The sequence below is a fragment of the Seriola lalandi genome, unplaced genomic scaffold (assembly GCF_002814215.2).
Source record: "Seriola lalandi dorsalis isolate HSWRI2012SDOR001 ecotype SW California unplaced genomic scaffold, Sedor1 jcf7180002054873, whole genome shotgun sequence".
Taxonomy (NCBI): domain Eukaryota; kingdom Metazoa; phylum Chordata; class Actinopteri; order Carangiformes; family Carangidae; genus Seriola; species Seriola lalandi.
In genome coordinates, this window is record NW_019525426.1 from 321,508 (window position 1) to 344,589 (window position 23,082).

A 23,082-nucleotide genomic window follows, 5' to 3' on the forward strand; every position below is an offset into this window, starting at 1 on the left:
ACACACACACACACACACACACACACACACACACACACACACCTCCAGCCGTCAGCCCAAGAGAACAGCTGTCTGTAACGTGACAATGACCTTCACGACTTTCATCAGGAGGAGGAAAAGAAGGAAGGAGGGGAAAAAGTGTGCCCCCGTGAGTTGAGGTAGCTGGCCTCTGCAGAGGTTCTCCTCATCTCTCCTGGTGTTTTCCACGTGTGTTGGGGAATGACGTGTGGTCACTGTTGTGGAGAAAGACGGAGACAGAGTGGGGGATGGAGGGGGAAGAGCTCTAATACAATTATAACTGGGACCATCCAATCCAATAAAATGAAGAGGTATTAGAGCAGGGGAGCCCCATCCTGTTCAATAAGATACTGGACCACTCTACTAACTCTTAAAACACACACATGTAGGCATACTCACACATGTGCACACACAGGTACACACACTTCGCTGACCCCTTTAATAGCACAGCAGCCGCCCCTAATGGACGCAAGCAAGTGGAACCGCCAAATAATACACTGTCTTAATGCACTAGGCTCAATCTCATCCCCCTCTCCCCTTATCCCTCTCAGCCCTCCCTCTCACACTTTAACCCCTGTTTCCATCTTCCCTCACCCCATGCTGCCCCCTCACCACCTCAGCTCCCCTTATAGATCACCAATGCAGGGACAACACTTAAGAAATCAAAAGTCCCCCCCATATAGATGAAACACTTGGCCTGCAGACCTCAGTTAACACCTCAGGCAGGGAGAGGGATGGTTAAAGAGTGAGTAGGGGAAGATAAAAAGTGAACCATTTCTATAGTTTGATATAGTTTCTCTCACTCTCTGTGAATATAAGACAACTAATATCAGTATAAAGCAATGGCAATATTCAATGGCTATATTTTTACTTGCAGGTGCGGAGGTAAGGTTTTGTAATGGCGGTGAAAGTGAATGAGCAGGGAAGACACCATGTGAAAAGGGCACCTTATAAAAGCAATTAGAGAAATGACTTTGAGCCCCTCTTCTTGCTCTGTAGATTAGAACAGGCCTCGGAGGGAGGAACAGAGAGGAACTCAGATCTCCATGACCTTGTCCGCAACACGCCACACTAAATTGGTCATCAGCTTTTAAGACTGTATTTTATCATTGATATATATTTTTAGCAAAAAGAAAAAGAGAACAGAAAGGAGTGGGGAAACCGTGGAATGTGCTGCTCGTATATCATCCTGTCACAATTATGACGTTTGTTCATAAATACCAACCAATCTCCTCTCCACCTGGCTAAGTCACATGCGCTTGTGCTTATGCACGCTCCATACACCAACAAAGAAATATGGACACACACCACGTGCGGTGAACGCACATGCACACCACAAATAAAGAAACAGACACATCTGGCTGAGTGCCTTACCGCAGATCGGAGAACTGACCTCCACACACAAAGAGACTGAATACACACTCAAGCAACATGCATTCAAACACCTAGCACAGAAATGAATTCAGACGCTCTGCACATTACAAACACAAACACACACAAACAAACAAGTGTGCACATACACATACACATCCACTTACTCACTGACATGCACACACACTGCAATTAATAGGGAGGCAGGTCTCTGGTGAGGAAGAGAAAGTGCCTGTTCAGCACATACAGGCAGAATATGCAATTTCCTCCAGTTAAGTCTGTATTAAATTGATTTCTTCTTTCTCTGAAACGGACTGGGTTTTTCCCCCCTAATGAAAGCTGGATAATCTACAGGTTTTCCCTTTCCTGAAATCAAGTTACAAATCAAGCAATTGCAGGGGCAGATATGGGAAAGGTGAAGGAAGGACATGGGATGATTTTCCAGATGAGAAACATGGAGAATGAGGCACATACGTGCTGATACTCTTAACACGGACATCAGGGGTACCTCTCTCTCTCTCTCTCTCACACACACACACACACACACACACACACACACACACACACACACACACACACACACACACACACACACACACACACACACACACACACACACACACACACACACAGGGAGTAAAGGCCAGGCCTAAGTTAAGTACTTGCTGACATTTGATGCACTGAGGGTACAGCAGGGCCATGTTAGTAAACACAGCATTAATGACTGTAATTAATGAAACATATTAATTAGTAAGCACTTCAATCAGGTAATCACTCACTGAGACCTGACAAGAAGCTGTGTAAAGGCTGCAGAGAAACACTGAACATGCTGAGAGAAAACACAAAGAAGGAGGGAGGATTTGAAATGACAAAAGGCAAAAATAACTACAGATAAACATTAAAATACTTCATTCCAACTCCTCTATTAAAAAACTGACTTAGGCAAATGTATCAGTAAGTATTGGCAGCATATGTACCTTTAATAAACAAAAGTTACTGATTATGCTGACAAAGTTAGAGTTAGACAATTACATTTTATAGTATAGGATTATTAATACTGATGCATTAACATGTAAGCAGAATTTTAATGTTATAGCTGGTTGAGGTGAAGCGAATTTAAGTACTTTATATACTGCTGTGTAATTTAATTCACTGTATAGCGATGCATTATATTTTATATGCTCATTATAGGTTTTCAAATTCTTAATCTGCAATGTAACTATGAACTTTAACTATCAAATAAATTTAGTGAAGTAAAAAGTATATTTCCCTGTAATGTAGTGGAGTAAAAGTACAGTATCATCAAATAGCAATATTCAAGTAAAGCACAAGTACAGTACAGTAATAAAGTAAATGTGCTCAGCTACTTTCCACAAATACAATATATATAATATAATATAATATAAATTTCAGACCACAGTTTAAATTGGGAATATCATGCAAAAAATACCAACAATATTAAAAATTTATAGAATGAAATAAAAACTGACAATGAGAAAAAATGTAGGAAACCATCATGATAATAGTAAAATTTTTTGCATCATTAATTAGTCATTTTTTAAGTTCATTCACATTAGAGGTGTTAATACTTCAACTAAAATCATACAAATACACAAAACTCCTTGTTTGTTTGAGAACTATGTGTGCGATGTTGAGGTTGTCGCCGAAAAACATAAATAAAATATCAGAAGCAGAAGGAAAGGTGATATTTAAGCATGTGTGAGAGGCAGACTGCATACAGAAGGAAGTGCAAGAAGACTTACGCGGTGTGATCAAACCTGTTATTGGCTAACTGTTGAGAATTTCTTTACCTTTCAGGAGAGAGACAGACAGGTCAGAGAGAGAGAGAAAAATAAAGACAGAAAGAGGGAAAGAGAGACAGACAGAGAGAGAGAGAGAGAGAGAGACAGACAGAATGAGAGAGAGACAGAGATGGGAAATGAAAAGGACAGGGCGGTCATCATAATTGCAGAGTTTGCTTTTCGGATGCAGACAGACCAGGGCCATGGGGCCTGAGGCAGATATCAGATTCCACACAAACACACACATACACACGCACATACAAACTTACACATGCACCCATATGTACCAAAACGCACACACAAAATATTCAGCAGCCAGCCTGCGTGAGTGTTTTTTCATTAAGGCAAAGGACAGCTGATATCTTTTCAAAAGTGTTTTGTGCACATTTGTGTTCTATAGCAGATAAAGTGTGAAGTGAGATGGTAACATTCAGCTTTCAATCCTAACAATGTTATATTATAAACCTGCTCTCTGTCTTCCTATGTATATAAGTGTGTGTGCGTGCGTGTGTGTGTGTGTGTGTGTCTCCGTTTCTGCCTCACTTCTCCCCCTCTTCGTCCAGCGCGGAGCCTGATCAGATTTACATTAAAAAGTGATGGAGATTTAAATAATGTGTCTATGTTCTCAGAAAGACATCAAGAGATTTTCATCTTACTCTCCTCTTCCTCTCTGTCTCTTCCTCTCCATTTCCTCACCCTCTCCTGCTCCTATCTCCCCCCTCATCTCACCAACTCCATCTCCGCCAGATTCGCAGACAGTGCACATTTTCCTGCATGTCTTCAGTGTAACCGATACCCCTAACAACCAGGATTTTAATGCAATCCATATTGCTCCCTAATATTTCAGATCTCAGAATAAGCACTGGCAATTACATATTTACACCCAGCTTATTTTGCAATTCTGCACAGGGACTTTAGTGACTGGATGAACGGCACGCGCAGACTTAGAGGCTGATTATGTTGTGGTTAGATAACAATAAAGTTGGAGAAAAACAACCTAGACCCTGTGAACTTATACTGTAAATACAACTTTCTATTTGGGGGTGTCAGCAATAAAGCGCAACTCTCTCAAGTACAAAATAATGTGTTCTTTTCAAGTGTGGCGGTAATGTGATTGCTTTATCTAAACCTGCTAGTTTTTCACTGTTTAATTTCTCCTGAAACACTTGCGCCTTGTATCATCTCGGTATCTGGAGGGCTGGTAAAGAAATGCACACATTTACACATACATACACTGTGTGAACACACATCACTGTACAGAGATGATAAATTAAGCGCCTTTGATTTGGTTACCCAAGCTTTTTTTGTATCAGCTTTATAAAAACATAAGCATGACATAATTGAATAAGAAAAGAATCTGGCAATTAAGAAACATGGAGGCCTTTGATGTGAGTAAGTGTATAATAGGCCTTTTGATGAGGGAGTGTTTTACACTCCGCAGGGTCTTGTATGCACTTTGATTAAAAGCTCTTTTGTTTAGCAATATTCTAAACTGCTTACCATTTTCCACTGTCACAATAGTTTAGCCTGGAAATACAAGAGATTGTGCCTTTTTTTTCACTGCTCTCTGGGATAGAGTATCTTGTTTTCTCTCACAGTAGTGACACTGAGTTAGCGTTACAAAAATAACAAATGAATGAATGGAAGAGCCGGGGATGAAATTTTTTAGAAAGGGGAAATAAAGGGGGAACAAGCAAAAGGCTAACAGTGCCACTGTCAGATATTAAACAATAATAAGAAAGTATCATTATTATAATTTTCCTATTCATGAGAACATTCATTACCGCCAACTGTAGTTGTTCAAGCACCATTTACATGATCCACCCTGTCTGCTGATAAGGTCATGTGGTTTTGCATTCTGTTACAGTGTAGCGCAAATTTGAATAATAGGATTCTCATCATGCATCTTTAGCCCCCTGTCACCTGATAATAGCTTGAAAGACTCTCGTTGAACAATGCAATAAATGCATCATGTGACCTCAGCAAAGGTCGGGGGTCAGCGAGCCACCGATTGTCAACGGAGTGCGGGCCTGACAGAGAATAAATGATGCCTTGTAAACAAATTGAATTATTGCTTTAATTCATGCAGTTTGATTCAATTTGCCCCGGAGAAGAGTCCTTCACAGGGGAACTGAGGAGTGAAGGAATGAGAGCGAAGGAGGAAGGAAAGAGGAAGAGGAGGAGAGGCGGTGGACGACGAGACGTGGACACACATCTTCTCCCTCCATCGCGACATCCCACGACGTCTTTGGCTCCACTGAAGGAGAGTAACTACATTAACAATCCTGATCATCTCACTAGACTGTGTGCTGCTTTCTGGAGATGGTGAGTCCTTCTTTTGTCTCTCAGCTAAATGTAATAAGGTTGTGTTAAATTGAGTTGGGCTGGGCCACTAGGCTGACTCCCTGCCCTGGCACGAACTGAGTGACAATAAGCAGGAGACAGATTTGAATTTCATAAACTGATATACAAACTACGTTCGGTCTGCATAAACATTTTAAGAACTTGAGTTAATAGAAGGAAAAGAAAATGTACATAAGGGTAAAAACAGACTGAGTCCAATTAGGCAGCGGTTGGGGATTGAGGATGCTTGAATTTGGAGAAATCTTTGAAAAAAATCTGTGCACTTTTATCGTGATGGGCAAATGGGAAAGCCCATCTCCTATGGTACACCCCATGAACCTAAAAAACCTTGAATGAAACATCACTATTAAGTTTGGTCTATCACCTAAAGCTGCATTAGGTCTCTCCTCAGTTTGCTCCTTAATTCCATCAGAGTAATCTCACATTATTGCCCTCTAACAGTACCCTAAACGGAGAATAAAAAGTTTGCTCCCCTCTAGCAGTGTATTACCAGGAAACAACAGGCCCTCTCCTCATTAAGTTATAGATATAAATGCTCCAAAGCATGAAATTACCCCCGAGCCTCCCTCTCCAAATAACCTGGTTTGCAAACAAATGATCCGAGCACAAGCAGTAAAAGGCAGATTATTAAAATAATAGGAGGGATTTAAATTTGCATCCACAGAACAATTCAGCAAAGGACTCTGCAATTACTCCTCCCCCTCCTCTTCCCCTGTTCATTCCACCTTTCTACTGGCAAGCAGAGTCCCTCGCTCTTTATTGTGTCCATCTGCTCTTTCTAAAAAACAGAAGCAGACTTGGCTATCTTCAGGTGTGTCTCCGAGTGTGCTAATGTGGTCAGCTACGGGAGTGTGTGCACTGACTCTGGCTGTATCTGGTGTTATTGTTTACCTTCATCAAAACCACTACCAATCTACATGTACGTACTTTCTTATTCTTCTCAGCCGCCACACTAACATCTTATTTCTCTCCTCCCATCTAACACTATGATAAATATCTAACTTTATCCTGTGACAATAACAGTCCCTCCTCCTATGCTGGAGTAAATGGGGAGCGATGAGAGGGTGAGGTGAGCAGCAACGGACGAGGCAAAGGGTGCTCAGGTCTGCATTACCTCTGAGTTATAGCCCCCATTTGCATCTCAATCAGCCTCTTTGGAGAGCCCACCACCTTGGTAACACCCCCATCACACCACAGCCACCCCGGGTAATCAGGGAGATTTAGTGGAACTGGCAGCCTACCATGGGCACCCCCTGGCTGGGGCTCGCAGCTCATTCCCAGCCCCTGGTCTTGCTAAGGGCCCTCTGGGCCACATCCAAACACAGGAGAATGGCAGCACTTAACAAGACTGAGGAAGACCAAAATAGACGAGCAGCAGGAACAAGCCATAAAACAGAGGGAAAACAAAGCACCCGAGATATTGTAATAGATGCTCCAGCATAGATGTCTGCATAGTGTTCTGTATTGCTGCCTCATTATAGCAGAAGAAAAAAGAAAACAAACTTGAACTTGTGACCTTAGGTGAGAACATTTTATCTCAGAGTTGATGATGGCACTGACACCATCCCACTGCTCCCCTGCAGCAAAAACAGGCTCTCTCCTACATGTAATGGGAGTATGTGCACCCACAAACACAAACACACACATGCACACACAGCTACATGGTGTGATTTGCAGATAGTGAATGCTCCACTTGAGAGTTGCCTCTCTAGTTAGCGCTGTCTCATGGATGAACCCTGCTAAGGTATTATTACCTACACTCAGCCCTATTGATATTGTGACTCCAGCATCTGTTCACCTCCTTGTTACTGCCTGGACCACAGCACAGCTTCCTATCTGACTGTGTGCATGGCATGTGTGTGTGTCTGTACCTGTTTGTTTGTGCGTGTGTGTGTGTGTGTATCCCGGACCTCTGGGGTGGAAAGTAGTCACTGTGCACAGTAGAAGACAAGAGGCTGAGGAGGCTAATAGAGAAACACTCGGCACACCAGGGGCCTAATCAACTGCAAAGGACATCTACCCATAGCTCCAAACATCTCTCGAACACAGACGCACTCTGGCCTTTCTTTCTCCCTCTAATCTCACTGATACTGTAAACTCCACATGGCCCACACCGACGCCACATCACACAAAGACTTTGTAAGTGAAACTTGAAGAAAAACAACAATGAAAGAGAATGCAAGACTGGAAACCAAACTTTGCCTGCAAACACAGATGGCTCAGGTGAGTGGAGGAAAACTACACAAAAGAGAAACAGGAGGAGAGTGAGGACTGAAGATGGAGAGACTCAGAATGAGGAGCTGAGTTTCAGTTATCAGAATCAAATATTAGTGGGGGAAAAAACTGGGGAGTGGGCAACATTAATCAAAGTGTTCACCTAGTGGGCAGCCATATGGCAGATCAGCACGCCAACAGTGCAAACTTGCTGATCTTCAGTAACGGGGTGCAATTAATTCCACTGGCTGCATTCATCTCTCCCTCACACACTGAAGAAGGGGGGTAGAAAAGAAGAGGAGAGAACAGAGGAGGGTTTGTTATGACTCTTTACTCTTCCTCCTCAACTCTTTCTTCCTTTCTCTCTCTCTCTCTCTCTCTCTCTCTCTCTCTCTCTCTCTCGAAGCAGAGGAATCAAACCCAGGTGATGAATGAGGTGGACACAAGGGCCTCAGGTAGCTCCTGTGGCGATGGTGGGGGGGAGTGATGGGGGATGGGATGAGAAAAAGTGGAGAAATTAGGAGGGTGGGAGAGGAGGAGACGGCTGTGGGCAGCACGCAGGAGAGAAGTTTATGCTTAAGATTTGGCCGAGGTATTTGTAAGTAGGCCTTAACATCAATATTTACAAGTATGTTGATTTTGCCAAGCAAGACTTTTTCAAATTCATTGCAGAAGTTGGTTCAATATTCTTCCCTATATAAAAAGCAGCACTCCTTCAGTGACTGCCATTATTACTAAGATGATGAGGACTTTATAGAGGAAAATAGTAGACAGTCAGAATGCTATTTATGAAAAACCATAATGGCACCAAAAAAACAAAGCCTCATAAATTCCCACACAAAATCCCATTATCTGTCCTACATAATAGCAGTTTCTACACAAGGCTCAGCAAATAAAACATTTTGTCTATTAAAACTCTCCAGCTCTCCCTAAAATTGTTGTAGTGCCGGTAAAATCCTTTGAACATTGGCAGAAACATTGTGCAAAGGTCTTTAATTTGCACGAATTTGTCAGAGAGAAGGAATGAAAGTTTGCTCTCTTCACAACAGAATCGCAAAAACAAAAAAACAAAAAAATGTGCAGATTATCCTCAAACAAAATCTCAGTAAATCTGAACGGAGGTCTCTCTCTCTCTGCACGATTAAACCAAATGCAGTGTTTTTTAAATCAGATATCAATTCATTAAAATGTAAATTAAAAGAGCAAACATGGTAATGATAAGTGACGTCAATCGATTCTCTTCAAACTGGATAGAGAAAGCTTCTATGAGAAAAGATGGTCAGTGTTCGCTTGGTGAGCCGGCAGAATAAAGCAAGCACAACCTGACCTAACACACAAAACACACACACCCTCGCAGCTCTCAGGCCTCTTTTGGTTTTATGTAAAATTAGCGTCTCCCCTGGCTCTTAACACAAGCTCATCTCCATTAGCCCAACCTAGTAAAACTGACTCCTGCAAATGAGTTGTGGATATGCATTCCCCTGGCCCTGTCATCTCTCCCACCAATCCAAATACACTGCATCCGCTAGCTCACGTCCATCTCTCCGTAAGTCAGCCCATCCCACAGGCCTAGTCACCATACCACCCATACCAATATCATAAATGACTGTGGGGGAAGCCTTCATTAGGGCAACAATGCCCCTCCACTCCTCTAATCAGGGCATTTTCCTTGAGCGCATTGGGATGGTACTTTATGGCCCAAATGGGGTTCTGTTAATGAGGAAGTATACATGTCTCCATTTCCTGTCTAGCCAGGTCGGCAGTTCCTGTATTTTGCCCTTTTATAATCACAAGGCTTTTTTAATGAGCTATATCCATCTTGGTCATGCATTAAACACCACGTAGACATACAATAACAGAATAAATGAAAAGACACACACAATTAATTACACTACAAAAACACAGTAATATTCTTGCCAAACACTGTGATGTAGCCATGTGGCTTATTACCAAGCTTTGAAGATGGGAAGAAATAAATTACAAAATGAGTGTCAGTGTCAAGATATTTACATGTCTTTGTCTTTTTCAAATGGGGTGCAACTACCTACTGCACTCCAAGCAACATGAGTTTAAACCAGTATGGTGACAGCTGAATTATTGCAATGTCACAGTAAATTCTGTTAGAGTGTTCCCACATACTCTCTGCTGTTTCACATTCTGCTCTCGGCCCACTCAGTCTTCTCAATCCCCCTCTCTGCACCTCTGATCTCTCACTGTCCCTGTCTTTCCTTCTCTCCATCATCCCCTCTTCACTCCCAGGCCTCGTTGACATTAACCTGGAGCACTCACATTTTCCCATGGTTCTCCATGTTGCTCTCCACATGTCAGAGCGGGAGGCTTTATGGCCCATATCCATCAGCGTCACATGCCAGGATTTATGGGAGATGGAGTCCAAACCTGATCGCTCTGAATCAGTCTTGCTGAAGCCAACCCCTGGGCCGCTGTGGGATGTAATGGATGAGCATCCTTGCCACACCACCCCCATCTCACCTCACCTCACTCCTTCCTTCACTCTCTCCTCACCCACACTCTGCACTCTTCCCTTCATCCCTAGTGATTTTACCTCCCGCCTGCCCATCAGTCCGGCCCTCTTGCTTGCCCTAGTTGGCTCAACTTTGGTCATTCATTCAAACCTAATGGAGATTTGGTTACCAAAAAATTAATGAGGCAGACTCACTCGAGGAAATATTCAAGTGCCCATGTACCCACATGCACTCATACAGACATAAGCACATCATTCATTGCTGTGTGTAGGGTTTTATTTGGGCTAATTTATCATGACACTGTATTATTAGGCAGCAGTGCCCTTCGGAGGAGAGATGAGAGGCACCAATTAACTCTGTTCACCATTCGCTGCCACAGTCAGACCTGAATGACAAAGGTCTGTCAAATTACTCTATCTTGTAGCAGGTCTCTGTGTCTGATAGAATACCACTGTAAATGACAGGGGAGAAGACGCTCTGTGGATTATCAAGTAGAAATGAATTAGAGCTAATATTTTCCTCAGACATTTGTACTGAAACTTCTGCACCTGCGCTCTAAAATACCAATAGGAGTCTGACCCAACTGACCTTTAACTACTGTTGCCACGACCGTCAAGCTTTCCATTCTCGCATGGCCCGTGTGCAGTTTACAACAATAGTGAGGGCGGATTTACTGCTTTAATTTCTCAGTAATTTTGGAAGCAGTGGGTTGATTTCTGACAGATAGAGACATAAACAGGGCAAAGTAGATTTTATCAACTGCAACAACTAAGTTAACACTGGCTCATCGAGTTGGCTGAAAACGGCATTTTCGGATGACTTTTTAAGGTTTACAGTTACCTAATTTTAAAAATAAAATATATACGTGTGATAGTTTGCTAAAAGACTGAGGCTAAAGCTGTATATTCCTGGCAAAAAGTTAACAGCCTCACCGGTTGATGAGCCATGAAGAAGACAACAAAATGAAAACACAGCAGTGTTCTTGTATTGCAGTGTAGAGTCAGATAGTGTTATCAAGAAAAAGATTGGATTTATGCTTTATTGTTCATATTTCCAAACACTGTGTTTCACTTTTAACATTACAGGAGAAAAGGCTGTTAGGTTGAGGACTAACTAATGTGTTTAACACATATAACGCTATCTCAGATAACGAGTTTGGCTGGGGTGGATGGAGTGTCATCTTTCCCAAATCTAATGGAGCAGGACAGAGCTGATAAAGATACCCTGAACTCTGATTCTGTCTCTTGCATCCAAGGATTGGACATTTGCTGTCCAGGGGAGTGATTTTGCAAAAAGTCAACAACTAAAATTGCTTTAAAAATTGCCTAAAAGTCAACTGTCCTCTCAGAAAAATAATAACCCAATCCATTATGACAGTACTGGTAGAACAAAAAGCTCACCAAAGTTTGAGACATCACACTTCCTCTTTATGGCATCCAGACCCCCCGCAGATTTAATCAGCTGAGCCCCTGTGGTCTACATATAATGTTTTGACTGTGGGAGTTAGAGGTTAGAGGTCAAACTGTGTTCACTGGTTTACAGCAGGTTTTCATTACAGAGTTATTTGATATATTTACCCAACCTGTTCACCTTCTAACCTGCCTCTATATAGAGCTGGTTATCTAAAAGTTGTACAGTAAACACACACCCACACACACGCAAGCACACACATGCTCATTTCTCGACTGGAACATGTGAAATAATATTGCCCTGCGGCCCCCCAAACAGGTCCAGACCCTAATAAAGGCTTTACACTATGAAAGAAACACAGTGAGGCAGCTCCGACACCTCTGAGCCTCCCTCAACATACAAACACACAAACACACACACACACACACCAGGGCTGTGCCTGGTCGCAGGTCAGGAGAGCCTGTAGCTCTCTGTAGTCCACGGGAGCAGAGCCGTTTGAACCTGTAATATGCTCCTCTCTCCCCTGGTGCCACTTGTTGGGGTTTTAGTGCAGGGGAAATTACACCTGCTCTCTAGCCTGAGACCAGCACTGACACACACACAGACGGCTGTGAAACCAGGGATTACAAACACACAGACACATGAACGCAGAGGTAAACCTCAGAAGCACCCTGCAGAGTGGGCAATCAGACTACAGCTGTATGACATATGAAGAGGGAGTGAGTGTGTGGGTGTGCATGTGTGATGTTGCATTTATATCCCAACATCACCGATCAACAAAACATTTTATAGGAGTACTTCACACACCATTAATACACTGGTACCGTTTTGAAAGTATGAGCAGCCCAAACAGCAATAACAGATTAACAGCCCTGTTCAGCATCCACCGGGAGACCAGTTCAATGCATGGAGAGAATAAAGAATGTGACCTGGCTTTACCATCCAAATACAGAACCTGTAAGTAGAAAAATAAAGTGCTTTATCTAGATCAATCCTATGTATGATAGCTGGGTACAATTAGGACACATTATGCTGCTATACTGTTCTGTAGGCCTGATCACTTGCCAATGTGTAGGCTTAATCACTGGTTAGCTAGGAAAGCCGCTTCATCATCGAAATCTTCAACCAAAATGAACACAACATCTAGCCTACTCTGCAAGTCAAATGTGAGCTGAGAGATAATCATTGATATGGGGCAGGAGAGAATGAAACTAATAAAAAGGCAGTGTATCAAAGTATCGCAGTTAAGCATTAGTCACGTGAGGGCAACTACGCCACAACTCTGGTGTTCTCTAAATGAATCCCCCTCGTCCCATGCTTGATTTATGGACCTGTAAAAACACACGTTGTTTTTAATCTACTGCTGCCTGAATCTGCCTCTCTAATGAAATGTGGATCCGTGTGTGTGTCTGTGTGTGTCCAAGGGTGTGCATGTGTGCGTGTCTGTGTGTGTCCAAGGTGTGCATGCATGTGCGTATGTGTGTTTGATAATGATGTATGGGCTGAGGTCTGATTCTTTGAGCATGAATTTTCTCTCTGATAAATATGCATTCAGTTACACAGACTGATTAAGCTGTAAACCAGTGTTAACTCTGTGTCAAAGCGCATACAAACACGCACACACACCCACAAACACGCACACACACCCACAAACACACACACACACACACACACACACATATACATACTTAGATGCACACTCACACATACAGTACATGAACACAACTTCCCAGAAAATAATGATAGCTGTGCCTGGGGCAGGATTGTTTGGATGCCTGCAGCGGTTCACTGATATCAGTTCCATGAGACCTGACTGCAGAGGATATCCTATAAACAACAAGGCTCAGAGACACAGCCATATCAGCAAAAGCCAAGTCAAAGGAAAAGTCAAGCAAAAGTCAAGAAAGATGATTTGCAAAGTTCTCCCCCAAAATACAACAAAAATATTTTAAAAAATACTATTAATAAAAAATAAAATAAAATAGTATATTTTTACATGGTAAAAATTAAAGATTGCCAAGTGTTTCTCATTGCTTTTGTTGTCCTGCTTTCTATTTGCTTTAAAAAAAAAAAAAAAAAAACATTCACAACTGAAAAGAAAAAAACATTCTCATCTTGTTCGCGACAGCATCATAATGATTCCACACGTTTCTTCTGGCGAGGGCATTTGACTATAGAGAGCTTTGCAGCTCTTATTCTTGAACAGCCTGACATTGAAATTTGTGACTTACAGTGTCCGAATGGTCGGACATGGCAGCTGTTGACTCGTTGTGACGCACTTGTCTGTTCAATAGCAGACAATCTCTCTGTCCTTCACAGCAAAAACAAACTGACAACAGACTACACGCATACACCGTCCTCTCCTTTTCCCTTTGTTTTTTTTCTTCCCTCTAATATGTGAAATGCAATCAGACATGGATATGTAGGGCACCAAACACATGCACGTACATACACATACATAAACTCATTAAGTTCCCATTTCATGCCTGAACATACTCTTGGTGGGTTATGAAAGATGATGAGAGACAGCATCAGACAATTTAAATCTCATGGCGACATCAAACACAGAATTACATCTAATTAGTCTATTGCATCTCTTATGAACTTTATCATGGGATCTGAGAGCCTGTGCTCGTTTCAAACTGTGCTAAAGATGCTAAAGGAGCTTGGGGTAATAGCAGATAAATGTTATAGCCAGTTGCCAGATGGTTTCTGCATTCAACATTACGTTATGTTTGCTTGTTTGGCAGACATCAACTAAGCCTGAGTCTATTTGGCTGCAGCTTATTACAACTGGCTCATCTCCTGATTTAAAACATTACAGTGTGCGCTGGACTTGTCTCTCTGTGGTCAGCACTTCTCAGACTTCAATAAAAACATTCTCTGCTGGCAGAGAGAGAAAGAGAGAGGGAAAGAGTGAAAGAGATCCAAGCAACCTCTCACCTCTCTCATCATAAGAAGCCCTCGTCCCAGGGCTATGAGCCCTCCTTCAGAGGGGAGAGTGAAGGAGTGAAGGATGAGAGTCTGTCAGGTTCAAACAACAAAGAGGTGCTGCCTTACACATCCTTCCTCAACCTGTCCCCTTCAGTGGCAGTGACATCATTTAAATCATTTAAATCCTCCCCAACATGACCTATGGCAAGTGACCCGTCATTCTAACGCTCACACCTCCATGTGAGACGGCTGCCGAACTGCTTATTTAGCAGAAAATACCACCCGGCTAACTATGTGATTTATTCAAAATTATTCCTCAACGGTGCTCCTTCACACAGAGCATTTGCCCATAGTTCACTGTGGTCCAGGCAATTAGGAGCAGGCCACACCTCTTCAGGAGACAGAGCACCTGGCTGTAGCAGACAGACATAAGGAGGAGGAGAGCTGAGCGGCGCACAGCTTTTCACGACGGGCTGGAATAACTAAGCAGAGCAGTGAGGGAGAGTGAGGGAGTGAGGAATGCAAGCCAGGCACTTTAGGATTCATTTAGGTTCCCCATCTCCCTGGTCACTTTATTAGCAGTCTGGGAAGAGTGATGCATGTCCCAAAGCTATGCAAAATGCATAATCAAGCATTTAAATACACACCATGTGGATGGGTGTGTGCAATGACCACGCACGTGCATGTACGTGTGCATATATACTGTACTTGTGACATGTATTACAGAGATGCACAATCATATACACACACACACACACACACACACACACGAAATGCTTTGTGCTGTTACAACCTGCAGGTATTCAACTCTTACACTTTTATACTAACAGCCTACACTACACAAAGACTCCTTTAGTATTCCCACAAGCTGCATTGTAACCGCCACCTGTGTAATGTAAAGAACTCCTCAGTGGTATATTACAGTAAACCCTATTGTAGTTTCAGAGCTTTGTGTGGTTGCTTGTTGGAGGAATCAGAGCTGGATAAATTTGAAGAAAAAAGGGGTTTCCTCATCAAATTTACATATCGCAATTCCACCCTCATTCTATCCATCCTTTCTGCTCTCTTCAGCGCCAAGCTGATGCAGAGTATAGTTGGGGATGTGGGACCTTTTTATTCCCAGTTTACAGACAGAACACAGGCAGGAAACACACAGATAAATAAGTAAATAAAGAGAGATGAGAAGGTCTCCCTGGAGAGGGGGGGTGCACGTGCTACTAATACGCAAGGAAACAGACCGATTTGCACAATGCTTCATCCTGAAAATAAGGGACAGCCGCCTATCCCTAAATGATTCAGTGGATGCACCTGAGATTGGAGGAGAGGATTGGGAAAGCAGCGAGAGGTGGAAGCGTAGGTATAATGTTGGTATAGTCTGGGGACGGTCTGAAAAGGAGCTCTAGGGCTGCTTAAGTACAAGCTTCCACATCACCAACAACAATCTCCACCGGATTTATCTGAGCTTTAACAGTGGTGTGTCAGCACAACCTTCATGCAAAAAAAATACTTTTGCCTATGCTTTTTAATGAAAGGAGGTGCACCACGTGAGCTGTCCTAAGCAAGTATGTTTCACTAAAGTAATCAGAGAAACTGCTGTTGTCTTGTTTTTAGGTCAAAAAGGAAAGAAAATAATCTTTTGTGTGTTCACATGACATTAAAACATTTAAGGTGGTTGTGAAATCGCATTAGGAAAAACAAGCTAAAGGTCAAATCCTGCAAGATATAAGACCTAAACATTATGAACTATGATCTACCGGGCTCTCTGGCAGCAGAGAAGAGTGATACAGAACTGCTCACTGACCTGGGAAATGGGCTGCAATTTCCTTAATCATTTTGGGAGAGAGACAAAGAGGGAAAAAAGTGTTACAGAATCAACGGGTGAATGGAGGCGGACGCAAGTCTTTTGAGGTTCTTCTGGAAGATAAAAAAAAAAGAAAAGAAAAAGCCAGGGAGCGAGGGAAGAGAGGGGAAGAGTGACTAAAAGAGCAGCATCCTGAGGCCCTGGAGGGGGCTGCTACTGACCAGGTCAGCATTTCACATGTGTCACTTCCTGTTGGCCTCAGCAGGAGGAGCGTCGCATGGCATGGTGGCCAGCGGGGGCACAGGGCCTGTCAGACTGACACAGGAGGTTATGCACCGGGCAAATGGACAAATGCAGGCACACATGCATCAACACACACACACAAACACACACAAACACACAAACACCCACCAATTCTCTACAAACAAGTGTGATTTCAGGTTAAATGCAGAGTGAGGGTGACACAGAAAGAGGTCTGAATATATGACTGCATCAACACAGTCATGCAAGAAAGTAGCTTTCTAGAGGAAATGTGGGACTCATCCAGAACTTTGCCACCTCATACTGCTGTATGTAGGCCATGACACATAAACATATGACATTCTCATTATAAATCACAAGCCAGGGAGGTTCGGAAAGATTGTGCTTCAGGAAGGTATGGGAGCACAACTTTATGTACTGACATCTTCAAGGTGAGGCTGTCTTTTTTCCATTTGTCTTTCAAGACCTCTTCCACCTGTGCTTTGTAAAAATCCAGTCTCTCCACCTGAAATAGCAGACACTTGGGAAGGAACATTGTGTTTCATTGATTCTGATGTTACCTTATCCTACAGCATGAGCTCCAGCAAGAGTGTCAACATGGATAGTTTTTCCACATTTTATATTATATATACAGTATATATATATATATATATATATATATATATATATATATAGTATGTATATGTAATGTGTAAACAGTGAGAGAGATGAAGGTAATGAAGGTAGAGGTTTGTGGCAGAGATTATGAGTGTATTCTTTGTCTGCTTTTCATATCTAGCAGAGGAACTGTCTATCAGGTCTATCAGGCAGTCTGTCTGCCTGTATGAGTGACCACTGTTTATCGGCTCTCAGTCCGCCTGTCTCACTCTGCCTCTCTGGCCTGTGTTAATGCTGCTGTTTGACATTGCAAGCAGCAGGCTTTTTTCTCCCAGCAGCCTCAGTGGACACTGAGCTTTAGCCTAATTGGTTCCAGAGCAGACCCTGACAGAACTCTCCTCAGCGGCACGCAGCCATATTAATACCCCCCTGCCATACACACACACACACACACACACACACACACACACACACAACAAAAACAAGCACAGCAATCAGTGACTAGCTCGCTAATTAACGCCTTTACAAAGCATCTCATTAGCATGTGTTGTAGAAAGGGGCAGTAGGGGAAATAAGCATTTTGGATTTTAAAAAAAGGAAAGAAATTACAAAATAAGACCATGGCACACGTGTGTGTGTGTGTGTGTGTGTGTGTGTGTGTGTGTGTGTGTGTGTGTGTGTGTGTGTTGTATTCTACTCAGGGGCCAAGGGCCTTGCTTGGCCCACCAAGCAGTGGGCTGCATCTCAGGGGAGTCCATTACAGCCTTCTGAGGGAAAAACTGGAGTCAAAGATAAGCAGAATTTTAAAGGCAATCAGGAAAAATAAATCTCTGGCACGCAGGCAACACTTTGGTTGTTAACCAGCAACTTAACCTGCCTGTACTGTGACCAGAATAGGAGATAGATATGTAGGTAAGGGGCTGTGGTAAAATGACATGTAGTTAAAGCGTAGGGCAGAGGCCAAAAACTCTGAGCTTAAAGATTCACACAGCAGAGCTCCCTGAAGGTCTCCATATGACAATACTAGGGTGCAAATTTTACAATAATATGGAAAATTACAAAGTACATTAGTCAAAGTTTTGGGTTCACCTAATCTATCTGTCTTTTCTCTTTTTGGGCTTACCACACTTCACTCTCTGCATTTTCTCCTTCTCTATCTGTCTTCCCATCTCCCTCTGCTCTCCCTCCATCTCTCTCAGCACCCATCTGCTGCTTAATCCCCTCCTGGTTTTACTGTGGCTTCATCACAGCCTGTAAAAACAGCCCCCTTTGAACCCTATAAAGGCAACCAGCATCAGGCTTATTGTAAAACACAATCATAAGGTAAATGTTTATCCCCTCTCCGCCACTCTAAACTCCCCTAATGAGCCTGCTGGAGGGGTTTCACCTCACAGCTCGAATAGAGGCAGAGAAAACAACACGTTCTGCTCAGACTGGGCCCGCAGTGGAGATGCAACTAAAGTCCCATCATGAACACAGTGTGTAGCATAATCACAGCAAGAAACTAATTTTATGATAAAAGCTCAGCACAAACGCAAAACTCTGAAGTGCAAAAAGCTTTATTATGTCAAGTACAAATGAACAGTTAAATATGCTAAATATAGAAACAAATATTTTCATACTGGTTAAAGAAGGAGTACAGAGGAGATTTCTTCCAGGAATCTTGTGTAAAATGTATTGTTCTGTTTATACTGTAGCCGTTTCTGGCAGAACACAGTATGATTGCCTGGGAAGGATAAACCCTCTGACCTTGCTCTTCCTAACAGCCAGTGGCTGTTCTGACCTGCCCATTATCCATCTGTGACCCCCATATTACACCCACTGTCAGTACATGGCGCTACGCTGAACCGCACCACCCTGCACTGCGGATGAGCCATCACTCTCACCTCCGAACAGCAACGCTAGCCCACACAGCCAGAGACACACAGAGAGAGTTAGAGAAAGAGAGAGTTCAGAGTAATAGTAAGCAGGTAGTTAGGGGTCAGAGGTCCTGTGCAATCGGGACAGCAGTTCCACTCCTGGCAGCCAGAGCGGAACTCTGAGAGGGACCTGGAAGTAGATATGATGACCTTTTGTACAGAGGACCCCAAAATATACTCTCTTATCAAAATGACCTTAACGTAGGAGCATGGGAAGGCGAGCAGAGCCCATCCATCATCTTAAAGATTAATCCTCCTCTCTATTCTTCTCCTGAATCTATTAATAATGCCGCCAGAGGGGAGAATTTGCGGCAAAGATTTATTCTGATATTGTGACTTTTATTCATTAGCCTATAACAGGGGGATTCCTTGAGAAGGAAATATGGAGTGAGCATAGGGAATGCTAATTCACTACTCATGCTCTATTTGAACTATACAGAACTCTATTAACTCAGTCTCTATTAAATTTGCTGACAATCTGCACATGCTGTATGCCACTGTACCACAAATAGGGAAGATTATCGTTTACACTGCAGAGGTCACCAATCGTTTAATCTTTTGAAACAATTCCAAGCAGCTTCCATTTGTTAATTAATAAACATTTAACAACACCTTGGATAATTCTGTGTCAGGTGTGATGTGAAAATCAATTTGGCTACAAAATCTGGTACTTGGATCAGAGCTTTTTCTCACTCATTCAGACAAAGCAACTACATTAATAGATCTGTACACTGGATTTCACACTGTGGAGCAGCACTGACAGCCCCAGGGGCATACTTCAATTAGAGACTTGGGTGAGTTTAAACACTGCGGATCTACTCTCGCTCAAAGGCGTTTGTCTCCCTCTCTCTTTCTCTCTCCCTCTTTCCCCCCCCTCTCAGCCTCTCTCTCCATATCTGTGCCGAGCACTCACACTCCTTCTTCTTCAAGTCCTGGTCTCTGTAATCAACCCAGTGCTAATGGCTTATTCTTTCTGCTCCAGCACCCACATTTCACTTGTTTATTTTCCCACACTCGTAAATCTGGGGACGCGTCACAAGCGCAGCGATATTAGAGCAATAATCTCAGGTAATTATCAGATGCCCTCTCACACTTTTTCTCCCTCTCTCTGCCTCCCTCCCTTTAACTCTCCCTCTCCCTCTTGCTTTACTAAAGACAGCTATACAGAAGTTTCTTCACCTTTCCTGAAAAGTGTGCAGGCAGTTTGTGAAAGCCTAAACATAAATACAAAGGTTTTCTCTTTAACAAGGGAGACCTGAGCACATGGATCATGGCGAAATTTCATGCTCGTTTCATGATAATTTATTTCATGCCATTGACAGGTGAATTAATGTAAAATGAGACATATCACACGTCCACTGTTCACATTGGAACAAGTCAAGTCAATTTGTATTTATAAAGCCCTTGAACACAAATGTGTCTGGAGTCAAAAAAAAAAGGCCTTAATGGAGGGATCAAAGGGGGTAACGGATAGACATAACACAGATCTCTTATATAGAGATTCAATTAGATAGTCTATATATAGATTATACTCTGTACTACTATATATAGAATTGACAATACCAAATAAACATAGGGCTTTAATGTTTCGCACATATTACATGAAAGGATAGAAAAGGAAAGGATAAGGCTGATAAAATTCTTTTTTATGTTTTTAAATTTTTTGGGTTTTTTTTTTTTTTTTTTTACGACAAACAAATCCCATGAAAAGACCAAAATCAGCAGCATATTAATCCGTCTATAGTGTCCGAACCTTCCGACTATTTTCAACTGTGGATTAATACACATTTGGTATGCCAGTAAGTATTTATGGCAGGAGGACGATGAATGTGGGATTGACTCAAAATAAAAAACAGTGCCCATATTTGTTATAATTTAGTCATCCAGTGTAACAGAGTGGCTCACTAATGTGTTTTAAGTAGTTTTTGGGCAACGGATGCCAGTAGCATAGAGGAGTAAGATACATCATGTTTTAGCTTCCCTGCCAAAACCTGTTAGTAAGATCAATTCATTGTTACTTTTGGTCTTTTTATAACATTTGTTGATGATAAGAAAACAACAGAGAGCAGAAAAAGATCAGACAATTTGCTGGGTTCTTGGGGGGGTTTGCCTGTCACTTACCCACTCCTGCTGTATGAGGCCAACAGCCTTGCTGGCCCGGGACAGGTTTCGACATGCCAGGATCACGTGGGCACCATGAAGAGCAAAGGACCTGGCTGTCTCCAAGCCTGAGACATGAGGAGGGAGACAGAGAGACACAGAGACAGATAAAGACGAGAAGAGAAAAAAAAATAATAATGAAAGCGAGCAATGCTTCAAAGATTAGTTTTTTCTGAAGATAACTTTGATTCTCAGGGGTTGAATCTAAGGGGGTGGTGGTGGTGATGGTGGGGGTTGAAAGTTAAAATCCCTATCAATTTTCCATATAATTTCTTTCATTGAGAAACCCAGTGGTCTAGTAGAGAGAGTTAATCATTTCTCTCTGAAGTGATGAAACTGATGGAATTGTGGTTCAAGACTTCTTCCTCTCGTCTAAGATAAAGTTTTGGATCTGACCGCCGGCTCTCAAGAAGGTATCTCCGCTCATACTGGGTTAGAGGAAGGGAGGTCGGTTATTAATTATGTTGGTAATTATACAGTGATGGCAGTAATTATGAAAACATGGCTCATAATAGAGGAGTGTCAAATGAACAATCGAACAGACATGACATTCAGACTGAACCACGGTGTGATATTTCAGAACATCAAAGGGCCTCTGATAAGGACATTTCTCCCATGAAACGAGGTCCGCAGATACGCACAGAATTTATCAGTCTAAGACTACTTCATGGCTCCATCCAAATCATGTAGTCACGATAAAACTGACAAAAACGGAAGATAGAGGGAGAGAAGTTCATTTCTAAATTACAAGTCTAAATGGGTCATTTCAACCCGTAGGTTGAATTAATTTATGAGATTAACTTTTTTCCTTCACCGTATTTTTATTTCCTTTGACATTTACTATCCCTCAAAGTGTCGTGGAAAAGTTCAACAGCGTAGAGCAGCATCACATTATTCAGTCCCACCTCTACAGTAAATACAAACCAGAGTCAGATAGACACATTCGCAGTGCGAGTGTCCTGACTGACAAACTGGCGGGCAAAATAACTGATTGCGCCAAAGAGGGTCTGAGAGGCAGAGTGTATCAGAGGGTGGATTAATATGAACTGTAATTAGATTATATGTCTTAATCTGATTTTCATTAAGAGCAAAACTGGGAGGCCTAATTGTGAGGAGAGTGTTAAGGACTAATATCTATTAAAACTCAAAATTGGAGTAGGATTGGAAGCCCTTTCTGACAAGTGAAGCATGGAATTAAATTATATGACACCTTATTAGGTGTAATGGAGGGGACTGTGGCTGTGAGCGGAGATCATTTCACTCAGAGGAAATGGAAATGAAAATAAAAACAACATGACAGGAAAAAAAAAAAAATAAAAAATGAGCAGTGTGACTCCCGGAGTAAATATGCTCTTTTGAATTAGCAGGTGGAGCAGCAGGCTTTAGGAAACAAACGTCATAAAATCTTCTCAGCGTCATACAAAACGTCTGCATTGTCACTATAATTTAATTTAAATACTAATAAGGAAAAGTGTGAAGGTTACAGCTCAGCACATAATTGGTACAACAGAGGACCAACCAAAATTTGCAAATGATAAAAAAAAAAAAAAAAAAAGGATTTCAAACATGCCATAATTTAAAAGCATTTTTTTTTGCCTTTATAAATTGGACACGAGTGCTGGCTGCTGGTAAACAACACCACCTCCCTCTCACTTGTTGTGTGTACAAGCCATGAAAGTGAAATTAATCGACACCAGTGTTTTCCATAATGGAGAACAAATTAGAATATGGCAGCAACAACAGCAGCA

At 42.3% G+C, this 23,082-nt stretch overlaps 1 protein-coding gene across 1 annotated transcript in view; it reads right to left on the reverse strand.

Moving 5' to 3' along the window:
• Positions 1 to 23,082, reverse strand: part of wwox (WW domain containing oxidoreductase) — a 131,454-nt gene that overhangs the window by 99,184 nt on the left and 9,188 nt on the right. Inside the window, exon 5 of the mRNA XM_023428331.2 lies at positions 21,296 to 21,402. Coding sequence (XP_023284099.1) covers positions 21,296 to 21,402 — 107 coding nt within the window. The remainder of the gene's footprint in view (positions 1 to 21,295; positions 21,403 to 23,082) is intronic.